The 18869-nt window shown below is 37.2% G+C and overlaps 1 protein-coding gene across 1 annotated transcript in view; it reads left to right on the forward strand.

Moving 5' to 3' along the window:
* MOSMO (modulator of smoothened) overlaps nucleotides 1-11627 on the forward strand; it is a 70849-nt gene extending 59222 nt beyond the window's left edge. The window contains exons 2-3 of the mRNA XM_058569914.1: nucleotides 2651-2863; nucleotides 7676-11627. Of these exons, the coding sequence (XP_058425897.1) occupies nucleotides 2651-2863; nucleotides 7676-7860 (398 nt within the window). The 3' untranslated portion in view covers nucleotides 7861-11627. The remainder of the gene's footprint in view (nucleotides 1-2650; nucleotides 2864-7675) is intronic.
* The last annotated feature ends 7242 nt before the right edge of the window (nucleotides 11628-18869 follow it).

Raw genomic sequence — 18869 nt, forward strand, 5'->3', positions numbered from 1 at the left:
AAAAAGCAGTCCTTTTTCTGACTCAGAAAGACTCAGAAAGCTTAACAGTGTAAGGCACAGAAGGTTAAGTTCAATTTGAGCCCTAATGCTCCTCGCCACGTCCATAAATGGAAAGTAGGAGAGGCAACATAAGGATACTCAGAAATATCTTGGAGAGATATTTTAGTTATGATTTACTGAACCTACAGTTTTAAATATTTGCCAGCAAAAGAAATAATTCTCAGATATAAATCTGTCCACTAGCTATATAGAGTTACCAATGAAACTTTGCATTTTAAATTAAGTTGTGAAGGAAGTTGCTGCTATAATCAGAATCCACAATATTGCATTTTTTCAGAAGGTCTTTTATTGCCTATTGTATATTCTTATTGCAGTTACAGCTTTTATAAATGGGATAGTGACTACAGAGGATAATTTGTTAGAGGTCTTTTGCTGAATAATCAGGAATAGTTTCCTGTTAGAAGATCTTGAGCACTGCTGTGAATGCCTTCTTTATTTCCAAAATTATAATAAAATGCTTTATCATAATGAGACACCCCTCTTCCCCAAGTTTTCTCTTCACGGAAGCTTTTTAGTGTTTCAATTTAAGAACTTTTAGGCAATTTCCTGGTGCTTGCTTACCCCGACCCTCTCCTTTTTTCTGGTTTCAAGAAATTACCTTTAAAGTGATACTTTAAAGGTTAGCAATTGAGTGTCAAAAACTTGCAACTGATTTACTTCTCTTTGGCCTGTGAAGTCACTCAGCTCCAAGCAGCAGCTAGAAGGAGGGATGGCGTGTGGCATTATTGTGAGGGTTTGCTCACTTTCTGTTCCTCTCCCACTTCTCATCTGCCTCTATCCTACCGGGATGATTCCATAATTATAATGCTGTTTGCACCTGTATGGAGATCACAAAGTGGGCCTAATTACTAGATGATTTGAGAGAAAAAGGTGCACCTTGGTTATCTTCTTCCACTTTACCAAAAGAGCTGTAGTCAGAGTTAGCATTAGAGAAAAAAAAAATGACAACTTAATTTTGAGATCAGAACTGATTTTTCACTTCAATTTCTAAAAATGTATCAATGGCAAAACACAAGTTTCAGGAAAGCCACCTCCCTCCAACAGCCCCACCTACCCACACATATATCCACAGACATAGATCCAGCCCTGGTCTGTCTGCTCCCACCAAGGCACAGCTCCTAGAGTGCCTCTAGGAATTTTACTGACTGTCCTTAAAAAAGGCACTGATGTTCATGGCAAGTGCTGTAATTTTGAGGTTAATATCTTGTTATTGTTGTTCATAATGAGAAAATGATTAAGACGGAAAAAAGATACAGAAATCTATTATGTTTTCAATGGCTCCAGAAATTTCTTTTCTTGTACTTTTGGGAACTGTTTTCCCATTTGCAGTTGCTCTTAAAGGGGGAAGCAAGCAGTTTTTACTCAAAAGTAATATTTTAATTGTTCTTCTTAGTGGGGAAGAGGATAAAATAATTAGTCTTTCACCTTCCTTATCTAGGTTTCTGTAAGTTAATTTACCCCAAATTTGATATAGGGGTTCCTTGGGTTTGACATGAGAGCATGTTTATGTAAAAATAGCACTTGATGTTTCACAAAAATTACTTTCATGTTATTTAAATGGGAGAGGGGGCACTTTAAAAATTACCACTGGGGCTGGCCTGGTGGCATAGTGGTTAAGTTTGTGCGCTCCACTTCAGTGGCCCGGGGTTCGCGGGTTCAGATCCCATGTGCGGACCTATGCACTGCTCATCAAACCCATGCTGTGGCAGGCGTCCCACATATAAAATAGAGGAAGATAGGCACGGATGTTAGCCCAGGGCCAAGCTTCCTCAGCAAAAAGAGGAAGATTGGCAAGAGATGTTAGCTCAGGGCTAATCTTCCTCACCAAAAAAGATAAGTAAATAAAATAAAATAAAAATTACCACTGATGCCTTTATGCTTTTCTGCTGAAGCATGCTAGTAGTGGTTTGGCAATGTAAACATCTGTACGTTGTACAAAAATTGTTGAACTTACCAAATGGGGGGAACCTACTAGTTTTTCCAACATATTCTTGAATTTAATGGAAAAGTACCTATATTGAAATATTCTCAGAAATTTTAACTTTAATCAAATATATTGGTTCTAGTATTTAATCCATTATTTAATTTTATTTATATAATTAGATATATTTCAAGTTTGCTTTCAATTTCTTGAAAAATGTTTTTCTCCTCCACCAAAATAAAATAATATATGTTGAGTCTTGGATCTGGGAATAGAAAAGTTCCAGTTCTTTCTGCTAGTATGTAAGCTCAGCAAGAGCAGGAACTTCATCTGTCTCATTCACTGTTACTTCCTAGTGCCTAGAACAGTGCCTGACACGAGTACTCAGAAAGTATTTGTTTAATGAATGACTGAATGAACTGCCTTTTGTGGCTTTTGTGAGCTTTTTGTTTTGTTTTTTTTAACAAGTTCACTTTGTATGTTAAGCCAGGTATTACTACATTGTGAACTACATACAGCAGAATGCTGAGGAGTAGGACTCAGTGGAATTAAGTGCTTGAGTGACCCACATGGAGAGAAATAAGATTTAAGGACTAAAGGGGTATTGGTGGGAATATTCCCTGGGTATGCCAAACCCACTAAAATATTCCCACCTTTTCATCTCTCCAGGAGCACTCACTGTGGGCCTTGTGCGACAGTGTCAAACAATCCACGGACGAGACCGGACGTGCATTCCACCTCGGCTTCCCCCAGAGTGGGTCACCACACTGTTTTTTATCATCATGGGAATCATTTCATTGACTGTCACATGTGGTTTGCTGGTGGCTTCCCACTGGCGAAGAGAAGCTACAAAATATGCTCGATGGATAGCATTCACTGGAAGTAAGTAACCTGTGCTTACTAAATTTGTCTAGAAGGCACACACACTAGTATTTTTATGAAGATAATCAAGAATCAGTAATAAGGACTCCATAACCATCAAAGAGCACCACTTGCATATGGCCGTCAGACTCGACGCAGTCCCATCAGTTCTTCAGAATTCTCAACCCAAGACCAGAGCATCCAAAACCTTAATTGCTTTGTATGAAATGCTATTTTAATGAATTTGTTTTTCCTCATATTGTGATATGTGTTCCAGGTCTGTGACTCAGAGCTACCACTAACTTGAGTCTTTTCCTCTTCTTGAAGATATTGGTATCTTCTATCAAATAAAGATAAATCTAGAAGAAAATATACAGAAATATAATTTAGATTAAGGTGGTGATTTGCTTTTTAATATCCTAGATTTTGAGTTTCTACTGTGAGTTGTTGTGTGACCGTTGAAAAATCAACACATTTGGTTATTTAATAATTGTTTATCAACATTTTTTACTCCGTTAAGCTATGCCCAAGGGTATGATATGTTTATATATTACATATTTTCTTGTACTTTGCAAAACTGGTTTAATTTCAAAACACACCAGAGGCTTTTCCCAAGTTAAAAGCAACAAAAATGCACAAAGGAAAGATATTTCTGTAATTCTGCTTTCTTCTTTCTCTCTAAAGCAGTTTTGCCCCCCAGGGGACATTTATCAATGTCTGGAAACATTTCTGATTGTCACAACTAGGGGGATGCTACTGGCATGGAATGAGTAGAGGCCAGGGATTCTGCTAAACATCCTGCAGTGCACAGGACAGCCCCCCACAACAAAGACTCACTTGTCCCAAAATGGCAATAGGGCCCTATTGAGAAACCCTGCTCTAAAGAATGGGATAACAATACCTATACCAAATACTATGGGATTTAACTTCTGATTCAATGCTTTATAATCATCTCAGGTTCGCATAAGTTTTAAAAAATAAATATTATAACACAGCTTACTTTCACTTGATGTTTTCATTTAGAATTTGTATGATAGGGGTAAGGCGTATCCCATGTATCCGTATTGATGTTAAAACTCAATTTATCCTTTAAGACCATAGATAGGGATATTAGTTATGAGTCTCTGTTTCTCTCTATCTGTCTGTGAAGCTCTTTCTCTTTAATGTATATGTTTCTGGCTTTGTTGTTTTATTTTTCTCTCTTTATACCCCTTAATTTTAAAATTTAGAGCAAGTTGCCTGTGACATAAAAAGTCTTGCATTCTTCTTAAGAAATGTGAAATAAGTTGATGATCTTGTTTGAGGTCAGAGCTCCCGAAACATTTCTTTTCTAAATAGTAGAGTTCAGAGGCAGTTGTAGAGACAGTGCTACTAAATTAAAGGGTATTGATGAGGAATTTAAAGAGAATCTTTGCTCACAGATAAAATTACCTATCCAGATAGAATTTATTCTTTAAGGAGTAAAATAAAATCATAGAAGGATTTAGTTGAAATTTGGGAATGCATATGCTCTGAAATCTAAAATATAATTTAGCAAAGTATTAGGAGTCAAAGAAAGCATTAATATGCTTACATGAGCCATTGGTTCTTGTGACCCAATAAAGGGAAAGAACTAGGATTATCTTGTTTTTCATTCCCCTTCAGAGAATATTTAAGTGTATGTAGCTACCTCCAAATGCAATGTGTTTTTCTTTTATTTTTTAGTTAAATAATTTAACTTTTAAAAATAATATGTGCATATGATACATAATTCAAAGCCTATGAAAGGATCACCAAGTGAAAAGTCTCATCTGTGGCCCTGTCACCCAGCCATCCAATACCTCTTTCCTGGAAGCAAACACTGTTACTAGTTTCTGGGATTCCTATCAGAGGTGTTCTATGCACAGAAACATATATGTATGTGTGTGAGTGGTAAACAAATTTATATTTATTCTATTTATGCTATTCTTTACCTTGGTGTTTTAGCTCACAGTATACCTTGGAGTTAATGTCCTCTAAGTAAGCATAGAGCTGCATTACTCTTAGCTTCCTTAATACCTTGTTTTTATTGCAGGAGCTAGTCTGCTGGGGTGGCAGTCCTGAGAGGGATTGGGCTCCCCCTAGTGTTTCCATTCAGCCTTTGAAAATGTACTTCATCTCTTTTGTATTAATTTCTATTCCAGTTAAGCTGTAGTTTTGGTAAAAAGGTAAGGGTAACATTTTCTTATGGGTTTACCCAGTGGGGAAATAGCTCTCAGAAGAGAGCCACACATGATGGGCTTGCCTATGGAGGCCAGGGTGACAAAGATGTGTCTTTTTCTTTAAATCTGACTTTTGTCCTTTCCTTTGCTACCCTGGTTTACATCCTCATCTACCAGGGCACCCAATATCTGACTCTTACCACCAAGAAGTCTGTGCCATGGAGGATATGAAGTTATGTATTTACAGGCTTATTTAGGACCTAGAACTTAATTGTCAAAAATTGATAGATATTGTCAGCATTAATAATATCTTAAGATCTAAAGTAACTTCACAGGTCTTAATAGCTTAGAAGAAAACTCATCCACCTACACGAAGTCTCCCCTGGAATTATAGAGAACCTAATTCCTTGGAGTAGAAACCAAGATTAGATTGAATAGAAGTTCATTGCTTCCTTGAAATTTGATTAAGCTTTTCCTAACCAATTTGGAAAATATTTAATTCTTATAAAATATTAAACTCTACTTTAAATGTAGTCATTAAATGATTACTCCATTATAAAGGATAGATTTTTATTTTACAGTAGAAAATAGCAAAGAATAAAGTTGGCAAATCAGTTAACAGAATGAACAACTACAGTATCTGCGTATCTCTGAAGCACTTCTAAATTATTTTAGTATTTCTTAAGATTAGTCAACATTAAGAAACAAATTATTTTTAAAACAATAATCATATCACATTGTTTTTTATTAGATTGTGAATAGCTACTTAGATTGTAGTTTCTTTTTACTTACCAAACCATATTAAGACATAAGAACCATTAGAAATTGGTGACAGATAACACTAATAAGTGGGCATTGGCAGCACTAATAAAATTATTTATTGCTGACTATACAAAAGAAAGGCCAAAAGGTCTAACACTTAACTAAATTTTTCATTTGTTCTGTAGTAAGTATCCAAGAGAATCCAAATGCACTTATGTAACATTATTTGGTGTGGTCGTTTGCCCAAAATGAAATAGGCTCTATGTCTGTGTAATATAAAGTAATCCACCTAAATGGTGCAGAGCAAACAAGAGTGCTGGTGTACGGGGCTGGCCCGGTGGCGTAGCAGTTAGGCGCGCGCTCCGTTGCTGGTGGCCCGGGTTCGGATCTGGGCGCTCACCTACACACCGCTTATCAGGCCATACTGTGGCAGCGTCCCATATAAAGTAGAGGAAGATCAGCACGGATGTTAGCTCAGGGCCAGTCTCCCTCAGCAAAAAGAGGAGGATTGGTGTGCACGTTAGCTCAGGGCTGATCTTCCTCGCAAAAAAAAAAAGAGTGCTGGTGTATTTCTTAAACTAGTGTATCACTTAAGAAAATGTTACTTTTTGATACATTTCTGGCGCTGTTCCTTCCAGGAAAAGATTCCTAATTGGCTTTTTAAGGACTCTCCTGTTAAATTTTGTTGCTTGATTAACACAAAAATAATTTAGGACAATTGTCAGCTGGCATATTTATCCAGGATTCTGTCAGTATTCCTGGGGATAGGCTTAACTTGGAAAAGGTTTCTCATTCAGTTAATAATGGAAAGCTTCAACTCTTCATATGCAGTGACTGTAATAATCTGTCTTCACATTACACTGAATAAATGTTTCTGCCCCCAAAGAAATTTGAAGGACTATGAACATTTGGCAAATGTGCTTTCAAAAAGCATAAAGTATGTTCTTGGAAAAGCTAGCCTATGTATGGGTTAATTTGTGTTGGCTAAGAAGAGCACAGGGGAGCATGCTGTTTGCTAAAACAGTGAACTGTGGAATTACTTCCACCCAGCCACTGGGTTTTCTGATATCTTTCTAGAAACATTTTAGCAAATAATATATTGCATTATGTTTGTATACAAAACTCAAAGAACGTTTCCCCACTCGCTTTAACCTCTGGGTATTCAGAAACCTAACAGATTTTATTTTTTTTTAACGTTTTCCATGATGAGAGAGAACCACTCTGACAATATGCTAATCATCCTAGAAATCTGAGGTTCTTTCCACTAGCTGATTTTACATTAGAGTAAGGTAAATGGTACTTTTATTTGTATGTACCTTCTCCAGTTCCTTCTAACTAATACCAACTGAGAGGGGCAAAGAACTGGCAAAATAATAACTATGATGATAATATGCAACATTTATTTAGCACAGACCATCAACCTGGCACTGTGCCAGGGACTTGACATTGTTTTATTTATCCTCCTAGTATTTGCCCCATTTTCTGAAAGGAACCAGAAGCCTAAGATTGCACAGCTAGTAAGTAGTAGAGCCAGAACTTAGCCCCTATCTGACTCTAGCCAGAGCGCTTAATCACTACTTTAAATGGTCAAGAATAGTAGATGCAGGTACTGAGTAGGTTTGAAGGCCTTTCTTAATGTTGATATTTGAAATTGTCCTACCACTTATATAAAAGGCGAACCCAACTTTTGCTGTATTTAATTTTTAGGCTTTGGGGATATTATGTGATCTGTAATATATGCAAATCTTTTGACAAGTGGTCCATAGTTTAACAGGTATGACCATGTTATCAATCCACAACCCTTCCTATAAAATTCCTTTGTGCCAAATTTTCATTGTTTTCTTAATTACCAAACCATGTTACTAATGTTGTGTTTTGGTTTGTTTTACAGTGATCCTTTTCTGTATGGCTGCCCTAATATTTCCAATAGGATTTTACATCAATGAAGTCGGAGGTCAACCTTATAAATTACCCAACAACACAGTAGTTGGGTCATCATATGTACTTTTTGTCTTATCAATTTTCTTTACAATAGTAGGACTTCTATTTGCTGGCAAAGTTTGTTTACCAGGCTGATGAATGTCTAAATTGCTTGACTCTTTTATTATTTTTTATTTTATTTTATTTTTTTTATGTTTGGAGAGTGGGGAGGACAAAAGCAAGGCATCTGAGTAGCCCTCTCGTAGGAAGATGCTTAGATGAAACTGATGCTGAAAAGGAAAAAAATGCTTTGTTTTGTTCTCACTATGCACTTTGGATTTAAAAACAAAAAATGAGAGCCTTTTCCATAACCAAATACAGACAGTATTGACTAAATCTCCTGAGCATATTCAGGCAGTTAGGTCTGCACTGTGATAGCAGCCTAGTGAAGGAGAATGCTTTATACTGAAAGCATGTGGCCCTTTGTGATTCTGTTGTTCCGTTTTTAATGTCTATGATTGATTTGAGGAAAAAAAAAGTCTAATTATTTATGAATCATGGTGGACCAGAGGGATGCAAGAGAAGTTCATGTGGGGCTGGCCTCACCTCCTAAGAAATTAGTGTTCACAGCTTCCTTGTAATGGTATGAGCCTTTGGCACCAGAATGGATTGCCATTGCATTACTGCACCAAGAAGCCAAGAGATCAAAACTTGTTTGCTAAAATGTATGTAAAAATTCTGAAATTCCCTATTCTCTGTGTACAAAAAAAAAATTCAAACACTAAGAAACATGTTGTGGGTGGGTGGGGGAAATGTTCCTTATATTTATATAAATATATATATAATATATATATTTTGCTGATGCAGTATACAGTGTGTATATAGTGTGTGTGTGTATGTGTGTGTAAATTTATGTACACACACATGCAAACAGTTCCTGGAAGAGAACTCTGAATGCTTTGCTAGCAAAACACTGTGGTGTGCAAACCTAGAACTCAATAGAAAAAAAGCCATTTATCTGAAGGCTGCATAGTGGAGAGAGTCTTCAGTTTACCTCATTCTTTGTAGCAGCCCTTGATTTTAACAGGTTTTTGTAATAGGTACAAATAATCCCATACCTTTCTAGGTGCAATTTTAAGTTAAGCTAAAATTCTTTGTAGGGTTAATTTATTTGTATGTGATAGTGGAAGGTAAGATCATGTCAAACCTTATAATTTGGGGAATCTGACACTATTTAAATTATTGGCAACTGTTGTCTGTTGTACAGAGGTTCTGTTTTTCTACTGGCTTGGTCTGTTACATTAATAACGCATTTTATATGTTCAAGCACACAACTTTACATAAATACAGAGTTCACTAGTAATATCAATTTACAATAGTTTGGCTATTTTCAACACTAACTTCACTCTGCTATAAAAATTAAATATATGTTCTTTTCATCTGCAAGCATTATTAATACATCTCCTTTACCAAAAACCTGAGCAATACAATATTTTCTTTATATGCTATATGCTTTAGTGTGCTAAAAGCTAACATTTTTGCATTTACTTTAAGGGGCTGTACTAAAACCACAGCTTTACATTTTTTCCTAAAAGAAGCATTGCAGCTAACCCTTGAACCCACAGATAGTTTTAAAATACAGTATTTCTCTTCTCCACGTTTCCATGCCTTCATGTCAATGCTTAGTTGTTTCTCCAGGTGAACAATACAGATAATCTCCTGTTTGAAATGTGGGGCAGGAGGGTCTTTCATGGCAGTGGAACTAAGTTTTTCTTCTTTATAGTAAAATGGCAACCCAAATGTCCCTATCAAGTAGAGTTCGAGTCCCATGTAGTCCATGCTTCACACAGAAATGAATGCACTGTTTTTAAAAAGCTAGGTTATAAGTTATAGAATGATTACTTTGGAGATGGGGCTGCCTCCTCAGATATTCAAAGTATGAAATGGAGGCGCCTGATGTGTTGCACACTGGCTTGTTTGACATTCATATATTTTACTGTTAATTCAGCAGTATTTTATTGTGAGAGAAAACCCCAGTGTTTCAGCTCACTCAGGAGTCGAGGTAAGAGGTGGACCACCACTGTGGTGCATTCCTTGAGTGTGCTGGGGGAATGTCACACTTTTCCTTCCCAGGGTCAAAGAAACCTTTGGGGAATGCCTGAGGAAGCTATTTTTCCCCAACTATTATGATGTCTAGTCAATTCTAAGAATACCACTGGGCGTGTTCTATGGACGTTTGGGATTGCAGTTCCCATTGTGATTTGATGGGTCCTCAGTCAGGTTGATCACTTTGAAGAAAAGCTTTGGTTGTCGCCATTATACCACTGAAATAAAGTGTTAGCAAAGTATGGTTCAAATTAATTTATGATATGACCAAGAGCTTTTCTCTTCCAAAAGATGAATTTTATTGTAAATAGTTTCTCAAAATATTTTTAACTGGATCATAAGCATGGGGAGAGAACGTTTCTCAGCTGCTAAGAATTTCCCCACTGTTTACTTCTTTCACTTACAGTGGTATTGCATATAAGATTACAAAATTTAAGGTTTTATTTGTATCTATTACCCAAACCATTAAATTGTCTTTAATTTCATCATTGTCTCGGAGGTCCAGTGCATAAAGGGCTGATAGGGGAAAACTCCCTCTAACCAGTCGGCACTCTAACCCAGGATTAAAACCGTCCCATCAAGTAGTATGTGAAGTCAAATCTTTGTACTCTTCCAGACCAAACATTCAAATGGACTTATTCATATAAAATTCTATAAATCCTGTAAGTGAAAAGATAGACAACTGTCAGCAGTTGCTTTTAAAAGGTCACTATAATAAGTACTATATAGTACAGTATTAATTTATAGCAGGAAATCATATCTTGTAAACTGTATATAAAACACTGTTTTATGGTGCAATCATTTGTCAAACTTTTGTCTGTTACATTGTTTTTAGAGTGTGTGCATTCTTCTCATACCTAAGAACATCACTGTAAAATCTGCTGAAAACTATTTATAGGTTTTATTTGCACAAGACTTAATTAGTTTGAAATTTTTGGAAGCTCCTATTGAACATGCCTAAACATCTGTAAACATGAAAAATCTTTAATTCATTAAAGCAAACATTTCAGTATGATTCTTTCCAAAGGTAATCCATGTTCTATGTTGTTAATGTGTGTATGTAATTTTTCTGACTCTTCTACTTCTTATAAACCTATTTTCTGTTCCATTTGTTTTGTTTTGAAGGATGGTTTTTTTTTTTTTTTCTTTTTGATGTTCTAGATGACCAAAACACTTCATTGGTTTTTACCCTTTTGCCTAAAGCTTTGATATCCCCACTTGATGTTCTGTGAAGTCACTGTTTAATCTCTTAAGTAAAATAATAAATAGTCCTGGTGACATACAATCTATTGATTTAGAGGAAAGGCCCTGAAAAAGTATTGGAAACTAACTTTGGATATACTCTTAGCTATTATTTTGCATCGTGGGCTTCATGGGAAGAACATGTTGCATTTATTTTGTCTTTATTAAAAGACTAATAACCACAAGTTACTCTGAGATTGTAGTAACTGTTTTATCAACCCACTTTGGTCTTCTTTTAAAAATTTACATTCACAATTCAAAACAGTAAGCTGTCTTTCAGAACTATTCTTGAAGGATGAAAATATATGAAGGAAAAAAGTGGCCTGTGTAGGTTGGATTCCCTACACAGGACTTCTTAGTTGTATCACCTCAAGAGATTTTAAAGTTTGTGATCAAGGTCTGTATATTACCCCAAACTTTATTAAGAATTGTTTTCTAATTGGTTATAACATTTTTCAATTAATAGTTTCAAAACAAATTGTTAATACAAACTGTATAAAATGAACATAATTTTCTTCACTTGTATTTTTGTTATTGAGCAAGTTTATCAAAATAAATTGTCTACTAAAGAAACTGGAAAGGCTTCTATTACTTTGAAATAAGCTTTGATTTTAAAAATTTATTTCAAAAATTGATTTCGTACAGAGGTTTCACATATTCACACAGTGACACTTCCACGCCTCTTGGTTTGGTTTTGCTATTAGCATCATTCTGAGAGAAGGTCTCCTGGCTCTTCTTCCACTCCCCCTCCTAGCTCCCCGCTAGGGGAGAGATGCTATTAATATTCCAGAACATGGATTAGGCCATGTTTACCAATAAGAAGAGTCACTCAGCAATAAAAGACCACACACATGTGGCTCTGTCTTCTGCATCATGTTTGCAGTGGCTGGGGGAGAGATACTGAGCCAAGGCCCCCAAAGCCAACCATCTTTCTTCTCTTTCTTCCTTGCACAAAGGCCTAAGCCCATTCATCTTTGCTTCAGTCTTCTGTTTCTACTGCAGGCCAAAGGAACTTATCTTCTAAGATTCTAAAATTTGGGTTGAAGGAACAATATAGAGGCCCTTCTCTAGACTCATCCATATGCTCCATCACAGCTTTACTGTAGTTCTCTCGAGGGGTATCAGGATTAGCCCAGCCTAAAAACTCACGATCAAATAAAACACTATTTTATCCTTTGCTGCTGTTTCTTTATATGGCCTCTTCAGGAGCCTCATGGGGAGTTGGGAGATTAAGACATGGTAGGATTTGGATGTTCTTGGATTCTGGATCTTAAGGGCATTTTAGGGTGACTAACCATCCCAGTTTGCCTGAGACTGAGGGGTTTCGTGGAACATGAGACTTTCAGTGCTATAACTGAGAAAGTTCCACGCAAACTGGGATGAGTTGATCACTCTGTCTTTACACCATCCAAATCTTACCCTGATTTGTAACACATATTAGAGGTATTTGAAGAGTTCTTTTCTATGAACATTAATGAATAGGTCAATTGGAAATTGTAACGGTAGACTTATACTGAACTTCTAAGAGAGGGAGGGAAAACACTTTTTATTTCTCTTTGGTATTACCATAGGGAAAAGGCAACAGATTGGCTTTAAAAACAATAACATGGGTTAAAAAATACCTTTTTTTGACTTAATCTTCCATCAACTCTATTCTCACCACTGTGTGAGATGACAGGAAAAACACCAAGACTAGAGATCTGTGGGTTCCTCTTACGCAAAGTCAACTCTTGTGGGTCACAGTTACCCAGTAACAAATAAAAGTAGTTATTTATACATGGTATTAAAGGTAGAAAGCATAATGCTGTATTATTTTTTAGAATTTTTCCCAGCAGAAGAAAACACTAGGATGATACTTGTAGGTACTTTCAAGGTTTCAACAAATCAGCCCCAGTTCCACAGACTAAGACTACCCAAGATTAAATTTCAAAGAGAAATTTTTCATGAGACTCATAAAATTTCAGAGCTGGATGAAATCTCAAAGAGCATGTCCAGAGTTTCCACTTTCCAGATGAAGAAATCAAGGGCTCAGAAAGGCTTGTTGACTTTCCCAAGGTCACACGACTAGGTCTCAGCGGAGCATTCAACATAGAAAAGAATGTCTTTGACAAATAGGCCTTAAACAGTTGTTGACCTAGAAGAATTCAAATTCTATAGCCATTTGAACCAGTCTTCCTTCATCTAATCTCTATCTTCTTCAATCCATCCAAATCATTTCTGCCCCAATAAACTTAAACACAAAGCTTTTCATTTCCTTATTCGAGTTCCTGTCATTCCCACTGTCTACAAAACGAAGTCCAAACTTCTTGAACATAGCATTGAAGACCCTTCATGATCTGGCTTCAGGCTTTCTCTTCAGTCTTATTTCCCACCACACTCTTCACTTTTTACTGACAAACTAGCCTATTCATTCTTTCACTACACCTGCTTTCTGTCTTGGCTGTGTCTGTAATACCTCCTCCATGCAGTTTTCCCTAATCTGTCCCACTTTGGAAATATATCTAATTTTTTGTACTTTGTTTCTCGTTTGCTTATACTTCTGTAACAGAACTTAGTAGAGGGGAATAGACTGCCTGGATTCAAGTCTCAGTTCCACAATTCTAGCTGTGTGACCCTTGATAAGTCACTTAACCTCTGTGAGCCTTGGTTTTCTCATCTGTAGAATGGGGCTAATAGTACCTACCTCATAGAGTTACTGGTTTAAATGAAATAAATCATGGAAAGTGCCTGGCACGTAGTGAGCATTCAAATGTTAGTTGCTGCTGTTATTATTCTTAAACACTTCTCTGTAACTAGATTATAAACTCTTGAATGCAAGGAATGTGGCTTTCTCATATTCCCTAGAGACCTGGCACAAAGCTTTACACATGAATTGAATTATCGTAATTAAATATGAGGCTAGGTTCTGGAGAAAAATTATGAAACTATATTTCCTGGAGATTTGAAAGAACCGGTCACCCATCTGCCAGGATTGTTTCAGTGAAATTCTTCCTGACAGCAGACGCTTGCCTAGATCAGCCTTTGTAAGTAAGTGTAGTGATTTTATTATTTATTTATTTATTGGTAAATATTTGACTATATAATATGCCGGTTTCATTGACCTCCTTCAGATTTTTCTGTGGACTCAAGACTCTATTACTGAACTCACAGTGCTCTAATATTGATACTTATACAAGAGGACCAGGATGATGCAAGCACCCTGTTGATCCTGAGAGAACTCTGGAGGCTTCTTCAGGCTTGTGGGTTCTCCGCTCTCTTGAAGCCATACATTTGGTATGTTTTGCAAAGACTTGGTTCTGCCAAGATGGTTTTAATTATTTCTGCTAAAAGGAATGGACTCAAGCATTTGATCTCACTTTAGATGTGGTTATCCCCAACTGCCCATTTGATGGCACTTTAGTACATATTGCCAATGTATTTGGTCACTGTTAAATCAATCCCTATTTATTATGTCAGGGCAAGTCAGTAAAATAAATGCTGTGTCCTGACTCTGGCACTCTTTTCAGGTTGGTTAAATATTTAATTTAGTGGTCTAAGATAATTCAAGTATTTTCTTAAAAAAATAAAAACTCATTCTTTTACGTTGCTTTGTTCTCTAGAGCAAAATGCAAATACAGTTGAAGAACCAATCAAAGAAAATCCTTTCCATCATCCATAATAAATTGCTCTAGGGGAAAAAAATAATCCACATATCTAAGAAAGCTTTCAACTACCTCATCTTCTACATATTTTACTAATGTAGTCAGTGAGTAGCAAAATGGACTCGTGTTGCAGTCCCACCCTCACACACACCACTCGAATGCTTGACCTCATTTCTGCTTTCAGGGTCATCAATAACTTTTTCTTGTCCTAAGTGCTATTGTGGAGAAGGAAGTTACCATGACCCTAAACTGAAACAAAAGGATTTTCTTTTTTTACAGTAACACATGTCTGTAAAATTAAAAAAAAAAAAAGTGTAGAACATTAAAAGTTCCCTCCTCCACAATCCACCTTCCAGAGATTACTGCTGTTAACAGTTTATTAGGTATTCTTCCAGACATTTTGCTGTCTTTACAATATATGTTTATCGTGTGTGTGTGTATATATATATATATATACCAGATGGCTGTGTCCAGTTACTTTGACAAAAGTAGGATCATATTATACATATGTGCCACTACTTTCTTTTTAAACTTAATTTATGACGGATGTCTTTTTGTGTTCGTAAATAAGGATCTCCCTCATTTTTAATGGCTCATACACACAGTCATGCACCTGCATAATGATGGTCCACAATGGACCACATATACAATGGTAATCCCATAAGATGAGTACCATATAGCCTAGGTTGTGTATAGACTATACCATCTAGGTTTGTGTAAGTACACTCTATGATGTTCGCACAATGACAAAATCACCTGACAACGCATTTCTTAGAACGTGTTTCCATCGTTAAGTGACACATGACTGTGTGTGTGTGTGTGTATATATATATATACATATATATATCTTTTCCCTTGTTGGTGTACATTTAGGTGGTTTCCAAGTTTTTGCTATTACAAATAGTGCTGCTATGAACTTAGGCCTTAGATAACAGAAGCTTCCCAAATATCATAATAACCTGACATTCTAACTGAATCATATCAACTACTCTATTAAGGCAATTCATATATTTAAAAAATACTGTGGTTAAAAAATAGTGGCATTCAATAAGAGTTTGGAGAAAGAAACTAACATTAAATTCATGTTATGTGTTTTTCATATGTTAAATAATCCTCCTAAGGTAAAGTGGAGGTGGTATTTTATAGACTGGGAAACTGTGGATCAGAAGGGTGAACAATTTACCCAGGGTTCTATAACTAGTAATTGGTGAAGCTGGGTTTCAAACCTAGGTTCCCTGACTTCAAATCCAGGACTACTACTGCTGTCCCACACTGCCAGTTTGGCTAGTCTAAAGGAAAAAAAATAGCTTGTCCCAGTTGCATGATTCCTTGGCTCAAGACATGAGCAGCTAAATCTATGTATGGTTTGCTTCTTCTGGATGTGGAATGCAAACAACCATAAAAGGCAGCCCCTACTTAGAAACGACCTGTAGGCATTATATATTTTGTTAAAAGAAAAATAACGTATGTAAGTTATTATTGTTTGTGTTTACTCTCCCATCATTCCCCTCTCATTGTCAAGCTTTCTGTCTGTAGTCATCACTAAGTGGTATTTTACAGTGCTAACTTCCATGATTGGTGAACTAGATGCCGCCACTCAATTGATTTTATTGGGACCCAGGGAAATTTTCCCAAACAGGCTATCCCTCTGTCCCCTCTGTAGCACTTAAAAAAAATCATCTAGATCCCTTCTCCCTTGTTGGTAGGAAATCTCTTGGTTATTGGGGTACCCTAGGATTGTGCAGAGGTGCATGGCTCAAACCTTAGGAAGGCCTCTCCAGTTATTTGTTATCTGTCTACACTTATTACTGCTGAGACATCAACTGTCCCAGGCTGAATGGTGCAGTAGTTCTGTGTCCATCCCACACTTGGGCATGGTAAACTTTAGTGAGCTAGAAACCCCTACGCCTGTAGACTTTCTCCCTGGATACCCCCAGGACCCATTTCTTCTTAGGTCTTGCCATCTCACCAAAGTGTTGCTACCAAACACTGAGCAGGTCCCTACTCCCTCTGATTTTCAGATCTGATTTCCTGACCCTTGTCTAGGGACTATCCTCTCCCCTTTGGCTTCCCTTAGAGGCATGTGTGCCTAGTACCCATGTCCCCTTCTTTGGTAAAAACAAAAACGAAGGGGCCGGCCCCGTGGCTTAGCGGTTAAGTGCGCGCGCTCCGCTGCTGGCTGCCAGGGTTCGGATCCCGTGCGCGCCCCGACACTCGGCTTCTCCGGCCATGCTGAGGCCGCGTCCCACATACAGCAACTAGAAGGATGTGCAACTATGACATACAACTATCTACTGGGGCTTTGGGGCAAAAAAAAAAAAAGGAGGAGGATTGGCAATAGATGTTAGCTCAGAGCTGGTCTTCCTCAGAAAAAGAGGAGGATTAGCATGGATGTTAGCTCAGGGCTGATCTTCCTCACAAAAAAAAAAATATATATATATATATATATCTCCAGCTCTTTTCTTCTGGAAAACTGCCCCTTGCCCAACCTCAGGCCATGTAGTTTCTCTGGCTCCAGGGCTGGACACAGAAGCCAGGTCTGGCCAAGTCTTAGTGATTGGCTCAGGAATGGGCATGTCATGTGACCAAGCCAAGCCTGGGACTTTGCTGGAACTCCTGGGTAAGAGGTATTCTCCTTTTATGATTGCTAAGTTGTGGGGAGAAAAGCTAGGTATGCTGGTGTCCAAGTTTGCCAACCACTCATGAAGAGCCTGCCTAAGAATAAAGCCATCACAGAAAAAAGGAAGCTGAGAAATGGAGACAGATTTCCGTTAACATCATTTTAGCTTTTGGATCAAGCCACACCTGAAGCCAGCACTATCCCTGAATTTTTCTGGTATTTGAGCAAATAAATTCCCTTTTTTCCTTAAGCCAATCTGAGTTGAGTTTCTGTCTCTTAACTGAAAGAATCTTGATACACTCCCACTTGCCTCTTGACATTAAACACATCCCTCACCTCCCGTGCTTTGGCATGTCACTTTACTCTTTCAGTTAGCTTAGGCTTTTACAAAAGACAGAAAACACTATTGACTCCAGGCTACTTTTCAACCCAAAGAAAAGCACCTGCTACTGGCTTGAAATGGAGGGAAGAAATAAAGCAAAATACAAACTATTATCTAAAAAAATATATCACACAATAATATTATCTTAGTCTGTTTGAGCTGCTCTAACAAAATACTGTAGACTAGGTGGCTTATAAACCACAAATTTAACTAGATGTTAACTAGACTTATTGTGGTGATCATTTTGCAGTATATACATACATCGAATCATGTTGTACACCTGAAACTAATGTCATATGTCAATTACATCTCAAAAAAAAGAAACAAAAGGTTTTAGATGCTGAAACAAAATCAAAGTCACCATTATCTGCTCATTCCAACACCTGAGGATGATAGGGACTAAATGTGGCACATCACTACAATCTTTATCAAAAAGTTAAAAGAGCTTTGGAATTTAATTTTTTTTTCAGATTTAAAAAAAAAATCAATGAGATACTTTTACCATATATTATGCAACATTCCCATCAGAGACTGAGGCAGCATTTCATAAACTCAAGACGTCTAAATATTCACATTAAATGGAATAAATAAAGACTGACTAGCCTCATGCCGGTTCAAGCCAGGTTTTGCCACCAAATGAGCTTGCTGTGAACTTAAGAAAAAACTTTGTACCATCTTTTACTTTTAAAACAAAGTCTCTAGATTGACACATTTTGTGACTTCATCTTACAGAAATAAAATCTCACAGCACGCAAAGAGGTAAAACAATGTTCATTGCAACATTGCTTTAAAAAAATTTATTTCTCACAGTTCTGGAGGCCAGAAGTTCAAGATCAGGGTGCCAGCATGGTCGGGTAAGGGCCCTCTTCTGGGATGCGGACTTCGCTTTGTATCCTCACATGGCAGAAAGGGGCTAGGAAGCTCTGTCGGCCCTCTTTTATAAAGGCACTAATCTCATTCAGGAGGGCTCTGCCTTCATGACCTAAATCACCTCCCAAAGGCCCCATCTCCTAATACCATCACCTTAGGGGTTAGGTTTTCAACCTATGAATTTTGGAGGGGCACATTCAGACCATAGCAAATATATTTTGGGCAATCAGACCAGGTTAGAGCTCCTAAATAAAGACCAGAGATGAGTTGACCCTGATCAGTTCCCAAGAACTTAGGTAAGAGA

This window comes from Diceros bicornis, chromosome 26 (genome assembly GCF_020826845.1).
Source record: "Diceros bicornis minor isolate mBicDic1 chromosome 26, mDicBic1.mat.cur, whole genome shotgun sequence".
Classification (NCBI taxonomy): domain Eukaryota; kingdom Metazoa; phylum Chordata; class Mammalia; order Perissodactyla; family Rhinocerotidae; genus Diceros; species Diceros bicornis.